Raw genomic sequence first — 13,778 nt, 5'->3', positions numbered from 1 at the left:
GAAGCGAACTTGAAAATATTTACATGGAAGATGTATTGTATAAAATTAATGCTGCCTTCTGAATTTTTTTACAGTCTTGAGCTCCCAACAAATGACCATCGGAAAGATTTATTGCGCAAAACTGATTTACGAGAACTACAAACATATGAAGAAGAAACGCCTCGAAAAGAAGAAAAAGGTGCGTGAAGTTGCTGACTTTACTTTACTCGTTTCTTATATACGTAGTTCATTGCTGCCGCAGTGAGTGAGCCTGAAGGGAATGAACGAGGCAGCTCTCGAATCTAGAAACGAACACATTTAGATAAAAATTAAGAAGATCTTGTGGTTTTGAATTTAGAATTTGATGACGTCACTGTGAAAACCCTCAAATTTTTTTTTCATCTCTTGAGTGGGGTGCAGAAAGAGATCCAGTTTGCCGCTCCACGTTTTGTGCCGTCCCTTCTTAAGATCTGTTAAAATCTCCCTTCAATTCCATGCATTAACCGTCGTTAAGTTACCCGAAGCATAATTGAACATCTCCCTTCCCCTTCTACCATTTAGGTAAACTAGTTTATACATAGAATGTATATGTTGCGAATAAAATTTAATAGTTTCGCTGTAACTAATTCGCGTGCACGCGCAGGAAGGTCGCGAGCACAAAGTTTCTTTTTTTCTGCCAGCAGTTCAGTCCATTTTGTACGCAAAATGAAATTAAATTGTTGTTGATATTATGAATTCTTGCTTTGGGGACTTTTGACCCAACAGTAATTCCAGCAAACAATACATCAGTACGTTTAGGTAAAATAAGTTCACACGTAGTTTGAAATGGGAGTTAAATCTGTTTTCGAAGATGAAAACTTTTGTTACCCGGGACCCAACTTTTCCTGCATCATTTACACATTCACGGAATTCGTATGATATCAAGGTTATTTGTTTTCGATTGAATGGCTTGAATGAGGTTTTTTGAGTCTTATTGCAGAGAGAGCCATTTTCGGTTGGGTGGTTTATCAATCTTTTTTACCAGCCCCAAAACTGGTCTTCCCGGTTGGCGGTCTTTGCTTCTGGAGAAGTCTGGTGACGACTATTCCCAGGAATTACCGCGTTTCAACCGGAGACGGCTTGGGATGGGGGGGGGGGGGTTCTGCAATGAACGTTCAACCCAATCTCGTTCCCAGAGTCCTCGTTCTCCTTGACCAGCGGGCCTGGAAGCGACAAAGGAAGATGCGTGGTGTATTTTGTCATTTAGTGGTTATCTATTGCTTAAAATTATCTAAACACGGTAAAACCTTCAGGGTTAGGATTAGGGTTAGCGTTAGGGTTAGGTTAGGGTTATTGTGTAATTACTGAACGTTTTATACCTTGTTTAAAAAAAATTGAAACAATAGAAAAAGAGAAACCAAGTACCTACCGCGAAAAAACGCTCTTTTCCCGACCCGCTGGTCAACAGGGAACGAAGATTCTGGGAACGAGATCGAGTTCAACCACGGTAACCAAAACCAGTTGCGCTTGAAATGGTTGATCCCACTAAAACACGACGACTACTTGACACTTTCACGAGTCACGGTGCATCGACGGTTTTTTAAAGATAAATGTTAAGCAGTAGATAAACAGTTTGACAAGCCAAACATCAGGCTCAGTCTTTCTCAACCTGGAATTGTCGAGCAACTCCGTCGAGGACGATGAAATTCAAATTTCTTAACCTGGGCAAAATATAAGTATTCACTACTTGCACAATCCCATAATACACCTCCATTACCCCGCAAAACTTTGGCATAACCATTGTTTGCAATTTCTCCTGGGACACTAAAATGTCCCAAGAGAAGTCGAAAACAATGCATATCCAGATTTTTGAGTGGTAAAAGAGGTGTATTATGGGATTTGTGCAAGTAGCGAATAGGAAATGGTGTGAACGCGAGTGCTTTTCGTAATTTATGGGCACGAGTGATGTTTTGAAAGTTCTCAAAATTGGCGAGTGCAATTTGAGAAATTTCAAAACATCACAAGTGACCATAAATCACGAAAAACACGAGCGAGTTCACACGATTTTTATATATTATATAATCAACAAAACCAGTACATCGCTTGTTTCCATAGCAACTTCCGTATTGTCTTCTATAACCTCTTTTTGCACTCTATAACCTAATTATGCGTTCGTCATTGACCAATCAGAAACGCGATATTTTGTTGGGTATATAATAAGCTACTTCAGTCGGTGGATAAACAAAAAGACATGAAAAAAATGAAGTCATTTTCCTTGTTGTCTTTTCTTTTTCTTAGATTCTTCCAGCAAGGCTTTGACTTCATAGGTTTATAAAAATGACATAACCAATGAGCTAACTCTTTTTTTTTTGTGCTTTTTCAGAGGAGGCCTTCTTTGTTCCGTCGACTCGTCGGGGCTCTTCGGAGCGGCAACTCCAACTCTGACGACGAAGAGACGGACAGAGACGCCTTTCCCGAATACCCAACGACAAGGAGACGATCAAAAACATTGACTGCTCTGCCGTCACTAATGTAAGCCTATTTTTTTTTGTGTCCTTCGTTCGTTGTACAAAGTTTGAGCTTTGTGTTTCTACGTTGTGGCAGGGTGCAGGGATGGCGTAGTGGTGAGAGCACTCGCCTCCCACCAATGTGGCCCCGATTCTATTCCAAGACTCGGCGTCATATGTGGGTTGAGTTTGTTGGTTCTCTACTCTGCACCGAGAGGATTTTCTCCGGATACTCTGGTTTTCCCCTCTCCTTAAAAACCAACACTTGATTTCACTTGTGTTGATATGAGTTTACAGTGTTACAAGGGTCACCCTAATTAACTTTGTGATAGCTACCTGGTCAGTGCCACACTCTTTAAACATTGATTCATTGTTTCATCTGACCGACACTCCCAGTAATAGTCGCAAGTGTTGGATTGGGAAGGGGTTATGGTATTAAATATTTCTCCATACGTCGTCAGCGGACAAATTTAAGCGAAGCAAGTTCTCTTCCCAGCGGAACAGGATTACCTCCCGGGGGGACTCCTATGTAAAAAGGACGGGGGTGCTCGTTTTACCTTTTTGGGGGTTAAAAAAGCTTCCAAAGGTCCACAGCGGAAGCTTTAGCGATACCTTTTAAGGTATTGAGCCGAAAAATTATAATAGGAGACATTTGACAATTAACCAATTTTTAATGTTCTCTAATTAAAACCCATAATTTGGTACTTCTTAGAGGTGAAAAAAATTTCATGCCACGCCCACAAGAAAGAATCTTGGTACCTTTAGGGGTTCTTTTCAAAATGTCCGACGAGCATCCCCGTCCTTTTTATATGGGATTCCCCCCCCCCCCCCCCACCCCCACCCCTGGGGATTACCTCTTCTTTTTGTAGGAACACCAAAATGACCTCCGTTTTTCTTCTTTTGTAATGGAACACTAGACTATAAGATTTTATCAAAAATCACTTTGCAAAATATCAATCATCTGATTTTTATAACAATAAATGTAGGGAGGGTAATTTTCGTTACATTCTAGCCATAATTTTACATTTTTCAGTGTGTATTATCGATATGTCATATGTCGAAATTTGTAGGACAAAAGAAAAAGAAGAGATGTTGAACTCGAAACGAAACATGCATCGTTCGTTGAAGTTTTTCAGTCGAAGGCCGTTTGGACGATCAGATAGTTACAGTGAAGATGAAGACGGACGGGTGAATAGCAAGTCCGTCCATTTTAAGGTAAAACTGGGAATGATTCGCCATGACGTATTTTCGCCTGATTATTAATAACCTGGGTAAAACGTATAAAAAGGAAAGTAGGAAATTCGGCCAAGTTAGAAGGATCATTTTCCTCACGCGTCCGAAATACTTTCGCGTTGAATCGATAGGCCTCCTGTAAATTATACTAACACTTTTTCTGAGCATTTTCCTGCCGACCAAAACATTACTCGAACATTGATACTTTTGAGGAATCTTCAATTTCAATAAAAATAAAAAACCCCACGTCAAACAGCAAAAAGACCAGTCGTAAAAAGTGGCAACAGTTCGGTAGTATTGCGCTGCTTCCGACCAGTGAAGGACAGGCGGAAGCCACAAGTGTCCCAACTGGTCGCTGACACATGTTGAAAGAAAGTATTTAAATGGATTATGTCATCATTGTGTTACAGGACGTTCCAATGGACCTCACTGACATCAACCCGGTCATTATCAGTACAGATACCGAGGACGAAGATTATGCAGAAGGCGCATGTCAAAGATTCAGAAGAAAGTTGAGTTTCAAAAACCCAGTGGTAAGGTGGCTTTCTGTTCTGATTTTTTTACTCTTTCTTTTTTTTGCTTTTTCGTTTTAATTTCATTATCATTTGCGGTTGTTGCCATTGGTTTTTCGGCTACAAAGAAATCGCTTTGCGAATGCATTTAGACGGAAATGGTTATGGAAACTACATAGAACTTGCAACTGAATTATTGGATTGAAAATGCCCGCACAAAAGACACCATATAGTTTGGTTTTGCTTCTGGTCTTCATAAAAAGTGGTGCAAGATTTTTCGCCCAATTTCCAAACCAAACCAGAAAACAACAGTAGATGAAAAGTTACTTCCCACCCTCCACTAAGAATTTTTGGTAAAGAAATTATTTAAACAGATAGGTGATATTAGCACGAGACTACTTTTTGTCCTAGAATAAAAGAAGGACCAATTTTTAGTTAGTTCTTTTATTATTGTTTTAATTCAGTTGCATTAATTCGTGAAAAAATAGGTTAATAACACATTCGCCGTTGAGCCTCTTTTTCAAAGCGAGGCCAGGTGCGAAATGTATCTTACTTTCCGAATGAACATTAACTATAATTTTTGTATGGAGAACTTTGCTATGTACTCGCTTTGAAAAACGAAGACGAAGACGAAGACGTCGTAGTATATACCAACTTTAAAAGTGGTATGAGCAGTGTGGATGTTTGGGAGAGGAAATTAAAATTTATCATCAAATTCTCACGTCCTCCACATAACCTCAAATTTAATTTGGTCGTGTGACTGACGTCGACATCGCTAGGGCAACAACGGAAAAGAAATAAATGTATCAAAATGCAGGTGTAAGATTGTTTTTCGTTCATGTAAACTGACGTCTCCTCTGCTTTAAGGGAACCTCCACTAATACAAGGAAATAACTTTATACCACAGAACATAGTGTTTACAATAAACTTTGTTTCAGTTTTTTTCCAATGAAAGCGTTTGTATCTGAAATAAATAAATTTCAAAAACGCTCGTTTTGGTTTTCAAATTTCCCAGGCGCCGCCATCTTGAATAATTGTGACTGTGGTGGTTGCCCTATACATGGTTTTCACAATGACGTCATCAAATTCTAAAATCAAAATCGCAAAGGTGTTTTGAGTTTTTATCTATAGGAGGTTGAAAATGACCTAGAAATAATCTTTTTTCAAGTTTCCAGTTCTGTGACGTCTTCCGTTTCGAAAATACAGCATTTCGAATTTCTGAATAGTCACCTTGCGTGACACCATGATACAAGGTTACTAATGTCTATGCCTATGAATCTCAGAAGTCTGAGCATTTCAAGTACATTGGTAGATGTGTTCATACAGATGTCGTTTATCTCATGAGCGAAATGTAATCGCTTTTATCTCTAAGTGAATTCCAGATGTTCTTGTCGATTTCTGGCCGCCATATTGGTGCACCAACATGGCGGCTCCATACAAAACTCTATTAAGTTGCGTGATACGCATCGGCAAATAACTCAGGAACGATGTGCCGCACAGACCTGACAATTGGTGAGGTGATTTATCAATTTGTCTCCTACAACATTCCAAGCTTTTGCCTCATTTTATTGAATGGTTTCGATTTTATTATTTTGTCGCGTGGCAGTGAAAACGATCTCTTGTTTCAACAATAGGGCAACCACGATACATCACAATTATTCAAAACGCCCGGGGAATTTGAAAATGAAAATAAGTGATTCAAAAATTCACTTTTTTCGATACCAACACTTTTCTGAAGAAAATTGCCGATCAAATTTGATTGCAAACATTATTTTGTTCAGTTTAAAATTATTCATTATTGACTATTTTGACCATCCCATAATGCAAAAGGTTTTGGGGGTATTTACTCTTGGGACTGTATCATGCTTCAGTGAACTGAATATCCATCGTTTTAATGCAAATACCCCCCAAAATGAACTGTATTTTGGGATTGGTGAAAAAAGCGAATTCGGAATGGAGGTTTCCTGTAAGGTCCCTAGCTATGAACAGGTGTAGAAACACCAAAGCAAAGCACTTGTTGGATGGAGAATTAAGATGTTAACGAGTATAGCTAAATGTTCCTCAATTCTCTCATGCAAAAGCTAGCCGCTTAGGTATCTTATCCTCTTTGGTGTTATATTGTTTTCTTTAAAAAGAAAGAAATTAACATGGAAATTAGATGAGAACTTTCTTAAGGGGACTGGTAATCTACGTCAGAAATGTTGATTTCGCTATTAATGGGGTACCAGTTCTTCTTTAATCTCTAATGTTTAACTTTGAAACTAACAAATAATCCATATCCAGTTAATATAGAAATTCTTTATAATATAATGTGTTAAAAAATGTTGTATCTGACCTGATTTTAAAAATTTGGTTATATATAGATAAAAAATAGTGTTACACTTAATTTTCGGTTGCAACTGAAGCCTTCTTCAGAGTAAAATATGCAGTTCTAAGTGTGAGTTTGTCATTTAAATAAAGTCATTTAAAATTCAGTTTAAGGCTATTTTTCATCCTTGATATTTAACCAACATTTTAAAATCAGATCCGATACGTGTTTTAACTCATTATATTATCATGATGACTGATTGCCTTTCAAACATTTAAAACGTCTTTTTTCCATCAAATTTATATCGTACAGAAACCAAATAAGACTGCAAAGTCTTTATTTCACGTAATGTTCCAAAAGCATTTAAGGTAATTCCCTTGAAATTGTTCTACTATCACACTTTTTTGGAAACTTGCCACAATTAACATTCATGATATGAACATTGCAAAAATGCAATAAAAAATGGGGTCACCGTGCTTGTTTACGCGTCAGCAGGCTCTTAAAATGGGATATTTTTACTGTTTGAGCGTTAAAAATTCGAATTACCTTCATACAGAATTAAGTCTTGGTTACTTCAAAGACACAAAATTTTATTTTGAAAATAAAGCTTCTTTTATTCACATAAGCAGTATTGCTTCATTTACGCCGTTTTTGATTGCCTGGTTGTGGGAATAGTGCACTTTTTTGGACATTGCTGTGGTTAGCTTGAAGTTCTCGCCTTGGATAAAATACACCCAGTGCGGAACTGTTTTCCCAAAAAAATTCATGTTCTACTATCAAACTTTTTTTCTTCTTCAAATATGTTCTTTATTAGACTGTTCTTAGCAAATACTTGAAAAAAAATCGGGGGTCACCGTGCTCATTTGAGAGAAAAGGAGCAGTTATTTCGCTATCGGGCTTCGTTTGAGGGAAATCTCTTACGTTTTGTATGCGCACTTGCTCATGTGCGCGCGCTAATGAAAATCGTGCGCAGTGGAAATGCGCAATGCAATACTAAGAAATTACCTTAACCTCTAAAAGTGGATTAAAAAAGGAAACGAAATCATACATTTATGACTGATTAACATGCGTTTTCAAGGACTTCAAGGATTATGCCAGTCATAAAATTATTCTGTGCTACACGTCGATGATAAACCGTCGAAGAATCCGCTCTATACTAAGTGACGATTCAAAATCTGTTTAAATGAAAAGAACTAACTAGATGAGAATTTTCTTTTTTTCTTCCATTTTCGCCGTGCCTTTCAGCCAAAAGGACAGAAGATTGAAATGGACTTCATGTCTTTTTACGGTTAGTTCAGTAGTAAATACTGGATTTATTTGACCTGAACACATTCGTCTGCGATACTATATCAGTGGCTCACCTTTTCCAAAACAATACTTTTGTTTACATAACACTCATCAAGTAAAGCTATGATCCACGCAGTTATGAACGCAATTTTTGCAATTGCGTAAAGAAGCCTGAAAAATTCAGGACTTCAACGGGGTTTGAACCCGTGACCTCGCGATACCGGTGCGACGCTCTAACCAACTGAGCTATGAAGCCATTTCATCGTTGACTCATTCCTTACGAGAACATTACAACCCACAAAGGACCAACTCCCAACTTCAGTGGCTTCATAGCTCAGTTAGTTAGAGCCCGTCGCACCGGTATCGCGAGGTCACGGGTTCAAAACCCGTTGAAGTCCTGAATTTTTCAGGCTTCTTTACGCAATTGCAAAAATTGCGTTCATAACTGCGAAGATCATAGCTTTACTTGAATCCATATCCGCAGTTCATATATGGTCCATTTCATGTATCATTTCATCGATAACACTCATCATTAACAATTCCGATATAATCAGCTAAATCTAACTACCCCGTGTAGTACTCAAATAATCCAGTTCAACACTAAAACTGGAGCAATATAGGGAGCTTCTACTTGCCAAGAACTTACATGAAATGTAACATTGAGCAAAGTAACTTGGTATCAAAGGAAAGACTAGTTCTCGCTGAAAGGCGGAAGGAACGAAGACGGACGGAACTTAAGATCGCTGCAATCCATCGCAAAAAAGGCAATTGAACTATATCCCATATCTAAATGCATTGAACATCTTACTTCTCCTTCAACACAAATTTGTTATGGGAGGGGTGGAGGTAAATGACTGTTACTGATAAATTCATGGCATAACCGTGATTTGCTTTGCTTAGAGTTAGAGGCAGTAATAATAATAGCAACTTTATTCATTTAATTCAATGAAAGGGAAGGATACCAGAGGGTGTCCAACCGCAGCCGGATCTAATTGACGGAGAGTCGATTTTGATGAGGGAGGAAAACCGGAATACCCGGAGAAAAACCCTCAGAGTCAGATTGAGATCGACTGAAACTCAGCCCACATACGACCTGAGGCCAGGGATGAACCCAGGTCATAGAGGGAGGCGCGGTTGATGACCACTAAACCACCCTGACTGCTCCAGTCTACGTGGCTACCATTTTCTCTCGATTACGATGCATTTACAAGTAAGAGACGCTTAACGAAATGTTTTTGTCCGATCTCAGGCTCTTGAAGACGAAACAGAAAGTGGTTCTGAAACCAGGTCCCACTCCTCCACGGGATTGTCGTCCCCACTCTCTCTTCCCATGGTACGGATAGAAGTGGCGTCACCCCAACCAGTTGAACTTCAGGAGCTACCATCAACGCGGCTTGCAGCCGACAGGGACAGGGACAGGTCACTCATGGTTCTAGATTTTCCAGATGTTATTAAATCAGCGGAGAGCAGTCCGCGGCACTCGTTGATTCCGCTGACCGAACTATATGAGGCTCACGGTAGAAGGTTGGACGAGAGGAGGACCAGAGAAATAATCAATCAAATAAACACTGAGGTGACGCAAGCGATAAATCGAGGACAGAGCCCCTATTTCATTTATGGGATCATGGATAATGACGAGGAGACTTGGTGTTGATATCTCAGTTATTTTGTTACGACTACTCAAATACTCCGAACCCAGAGTGAGCTAAATTAGAGGAAAAAGAACGATGTGGCCAGTCATACCATCACCTAAATTGAAAGGATGGCCTTAAAGTCAGTCGATAGTAAAGACTTCGTTTAAATAAAGAAGACCTTTTTCGGGTGGTCATAAACATCGCTCTCAAGCTGGATAAGTCAGATCTCTTGGTTTAACACAGTGGAGGCATGTTGTGCTACAAACAGAAACGCCAAGGTTTTGACAGGGCAGCGGCAGGATATAAAGTGGAGAATATCGACAACCCCTTGCAAGGATTAATTTGTAGTAATGACTTTTAATATTTTTTGGAAACATGTTTACTTTTTTGGAAGCACGTTGACTTAAACAATTCCAGGGCTATTTTTTAATTACTTTAATAAGCGAAAACGAGGCACAAAGGAAAGCTCAGGAAAGATCTACGGTGAAAGGTTTGTGGGAGTCTTCGGATTCGACAAGAATAAATACAGTAGTCCAAAATTTCTCAAATCATGGACAATTTTTTTACATATAAATTAAGACTTATCAGGTATATTTAGCAATTGCATGTAAAACCTTATCCAAGCTATCTTTTACGTTTATTGGCCGTCATTAACTGTATAAAATAAGTTTTATAATGGATAATTGTTTTCGAGATGTACAATATTTTCACTTTCCCGCGTGGTAATATCAGGCCAAAAATGTTTTATAAACTCGTGAATAAAATTTGAATTTTTTCTTTTCCTTCGATTATGTATTTCAATACTCCCTTTCATACTTAATACATCTTTATTGAATTCTCTTCACAGGGCTTTAAAGAAAAAATGTAAATTTTGATAAAATAGGTGCATTTCTAATAAAGTATAAATGAGACAAAGTAATCTATCCATGACTAAGTATGGTCTTAAACCGGGCAATCGTTTCTTAATTGATAATTTGTCTCTCAAGTGAAGCTATCATCCTCGCAGTTATGAACGCAATTTTTGCAATTGCCTAAAGAAGCCTGAAAAATTCAGGACTTCAACGGGGTTTGAACTCGTGACCTCGCGATACCGGTGCGACGCTCCAACCAACTGAGCTATGAAGCCACTGACGTTGGGAGCTGGTCATTTGTGGGTTCCAATTTTCCCGTGAGGAATGAATCAACGATGAAATGATATATGAAATGGATCATTACGCAATTGCAAAAATTGCGTTAATAACTGCGAGGATCATCTTCAGTTCATATATGATCCATTTCATATATCATTTCATCGTTTATTTTGTCTCTCTTAAGGGGAATCTGAGCTTTTTTTTTATTGGTTCATTTTCATTTTGATCAAATTCTAATGATCGACCACTTATGTCCTGATCATATGGCCCTGAGCGAAGCTTGAAAATCGAGCAGGATTTTGAGGCGGCAGCCGAGCCGTGAAAAGGCGACGATATTTGCCACGATGCTACCAAAATTATCGACGTTTTACGTGCCTAAGGCTGGGAGGCGAGCGACCTTCGGAAGTGGGAGCAGAATCACATGATCTTGAAGCATGTGACTTGCAACTCTTTTCCTTGGAACAAAGCTGGGGATATTAGGACACCAATGCCCAAATATGGACAAAAATAAGATCGAAGCTGCACGCGCGGGAAAATGCATTAACTACGTTACATCCAAATAAGGAAATTTTTAAACTAAAAAAAACCAGCTCTAAACCAGAGTTAAACGCTTCAAGGTCATTATCTTCTGGTGGAAACTGATTCGGCTAAATTCGGGAGGCACTAGGCCGTGAGCGGTCGTGAAAGCTGCACTGCACGTCTTGTCAATTTTTCTTGTAGTTGACGACTCGTCAGTGCTGAAGGGGAAAACGATGCGACCCAAAATCCCATCAAATCACTCGGGACAATGCAGAAAATAGTAGGTGAGTGAACTTTATTTATCTGGCTGTCCATGAAATGGATCTTCGCAAAGAAAAGACTCGATTTGAAGTTTTAATGGAACATTTTCCTCGATCAGTTAGAACGTCCGTTACAACTGTCTGAAATAACGTAACGTCACGCGCTCTCGCACCCTAAGGGTTGCCATCCTGTGACAGAGGCCTAACGCATTTCGAGAAGGCCCGTTCGGATGTTAAGCTCGGCCCTCCACGACTTCCTTATCTTCATCCGGGAATATTTTCGGTTCTTGTGTGACACATAGTATTCTTGTAATTTTAATGCAGACGTTTTTTTCGGTTGCCACAAGTTAATTGAGACATTTGAGACGTTTTAACGTGGTCCTCCAAAGAGCATCATGAAAAGGCCTTTACAGATGATGCCCTACGTCTCAACCAAGCTAGCAGTCCCGAAACAGTAATTAATTAAATATTTAAGCACGAGGCATTTTTGGGACGCGGACGGCAACCGGAAGTGAACATTCCGCAAGCCAGGACAGAAGCGTCTTTCACATTTTTAAAACTAATCATATCTAATGGAGAAAGGATACTTAGTTATATAAATGCGATTGTGTGAAGACAACTTAAAAGGAAAAACAGATCACTTCAGGTTGCCGCCCGTGTCTCAAAAACGTCGCGTGCGTAAGCTCCCTTATATGATGTTATGAGAAAAACAGCGCCGTAGTTAGACGTAAACGCAACTGGAAATGCTTTGTTTTTTGGATCAAGCTAGTTCACAGGCATTGCGCTCAAATAATCGGGGGGATGGCTAAAATCCCTAATTGGCAGAGGCACCCAGTTAGCGAACTACAACGGATAGTGACGAAATAAAGACAAATCCAGCTTGTGGTTATGACGTAGGTTATATTTTTTTCCCCACGAAGAGTGCATTTCTAGGATCGCCGATTGGAAATCAGGAAATAAGATGGTGCGTAATGATTCACAAAATGACTGGCAAATGCTCAGAAACAAAAGGATTGGATAAATAAACAAGGAAGAATGAGAGCCTCCAACCCGGCTTAGGCCTTTCCCGATTGCACTGGGAGTTTTAAGGGCACTTTTTCGATTTCGGTGCACCATTTTCACTTTAAGTACTCTTGCGCACATTTTCGCCGTTGGGCATCATGTCAGCTCTTTCACCATTTTTTTTTTTTTTTTTGGGGGGGGGGGGGAGTTTAAAGCAATATTTTGTCCCCAAGAACAGTTTTCAGTAAACCGGGATTCTTTTATGACCTTGAAATTGAATAAAGTTGTTATGGCAATGTACATTCGCTTCTGAACCTTGTGAGAACAGTTGATTTTGATCGGCTTGTGTACGTCACAGAATTTCAGGACCCTACGCTGAATTCAAGTACACGATTTAAATGAGTCGGTGTCAGTGTTGCATGTAATGTAATGTAAATCACGATAGACTGCGTTCACACACTATAGGACGTGAGAGCCCCTTTATTTATAAGGCGAACAGTAACGCCGTCCAGAGGGGTTGCCACCCTAGGCGAGTTAACGTTTCATGCATTTCCTATACAAAAAAACGCGGCGAGACGTTTACACGAGAGTTGGCTCGTCTAGAAGAATGACGCGCCGGAAGGGGGGAAGGGGGGGGCTCAGTCAGCCTCTTCGGAAAGGTCACCCTCGAAGCCGAGTCAACTATGTGCCACATGAACCCTCACCTACCTATGTCAACTCGATCGTGGGTTAGCTAAAGTGAGCTCTAGCAGGACCCCATGACTGGGAGCATACATTTTCACTGTAGTTGTTAGTTTTAGATTGAATTTCCAGCTAATCACAAGTCTTGCATGAGAAATTATTATCCATGGGATTTAGAGTGGTCGCTAGTGCAAGCCAAATGCCTTTACATAGACCTAGTATTGGAGTTGTAAAGTCTCTGTTTACGAGCCAAAAGGCTCATCCGGCCGGCGCTTATCTCCGCTTTCCGTAGCATGAAGCGACTAGGAGTATTTATACTCCCCCCTGGATGGGATGCTAGTCCATCGCAGGGTTACCCCCAGCATTACGCCGGTACCCATTTATACACCTGGGTGGAGAGAGGCACCGTGAGAGTAAAGTGTCTTGCCCAAGAACACAACACAATGTCCCCGGCCAGGCCCCAAACCCAGACCACTCGATCAGGTGTCGAGCGCACTAACCATGAGGCCAGTTGGAGTTGTAGGCTCCTGGTTATGCGCTACTAACTCGTGTGAGTCTTGCAAGAACAGTTCTTAACTCGACTAAACGTCGAATCGTTTCTCATCATATACACTTTCGCTCAAGTTGAAGCGGCTGTGGTCTGTTTCGCCTCAAAACATGGTCAACTCCAGCCTTGCTTTTATTCAAAGGCCTGGTAACTGAGCACAGAACTGTAAAATGGTCTATTACAAGGGTAACGTAATCACT

The 13,778-nt window shown here is 40.0% G+C and overlaps 1 protein-coding gene across 6 annotated transcripts in view; it reads left to right on the top strand.

Moving 5' to 3' along the window:
* The window catches only part of LOC138004840 (voltage-dependent calcium channel type A subunit alpha-1-like), a 114,884-nt gene extending 104,533 nt beyond the window's left edge, over positions 1 to 10,351 (top strand). For 3 of the 6 annotated variants that reach the window (XM_068851179.1, XM_068851178.1, XM_068851181.1), the window contains exons 41-45: positions 75 to 178; positions 2,342 to 2,490; positions 3,536 to 3,680; positions 4,109 to 4,231; positions 9,055 to 10,224. In XM_068851179.1, coding sequence (XP_068707280.1) covers positions 75 to 178; positions 2,342 to 2,490; positions 3,536 to 3,680; positions 4,109 to 4,231; positions 9,055 to 9,459 — 926 coding nt within the window. In that variant the 3' untranslated portion in view covers positions 9,460 to 10,224. Of the gene's footprint in view, positions 1 to 74; positions 179 to 2,341; positions 2,491 to 3,535; positions 3,681 to 4,108; positions 4,232 to 7,763; positions 7,807 to 9,054 lie in introns of all 6 variants that reach the window. The other 3 variants (XM_068851182.1, XR_011123804.1, XM_068851186.1) reach the window with 3 other exon arrangements.
* The last annotated feature ends 3,427 nt before the right edge of the window (positions 10,352 to 13,778 follow it).

The sequence above is a fragment of the Montipora foliosa genome, chromosome 1 (genome assembly GCF_036669935.1).
Source record: "Montipora foliosa isolate CH-2021 chromosome 1, ASM3666993v2, whole genome shotgun sequence".
In the NCBI taxonomy this organism is placed as follows: domain Eukaryota; kingdom Metazoa; phylum Cnidaria; class Anthozoa; order Scleractinia; family Acroporidae; genus Montipora; species Montipora foliosa.
Note: the sequence above shows the minus strand (reverse complement) of the source record. Positions and strands in the feature narration are given on the sequence as shown.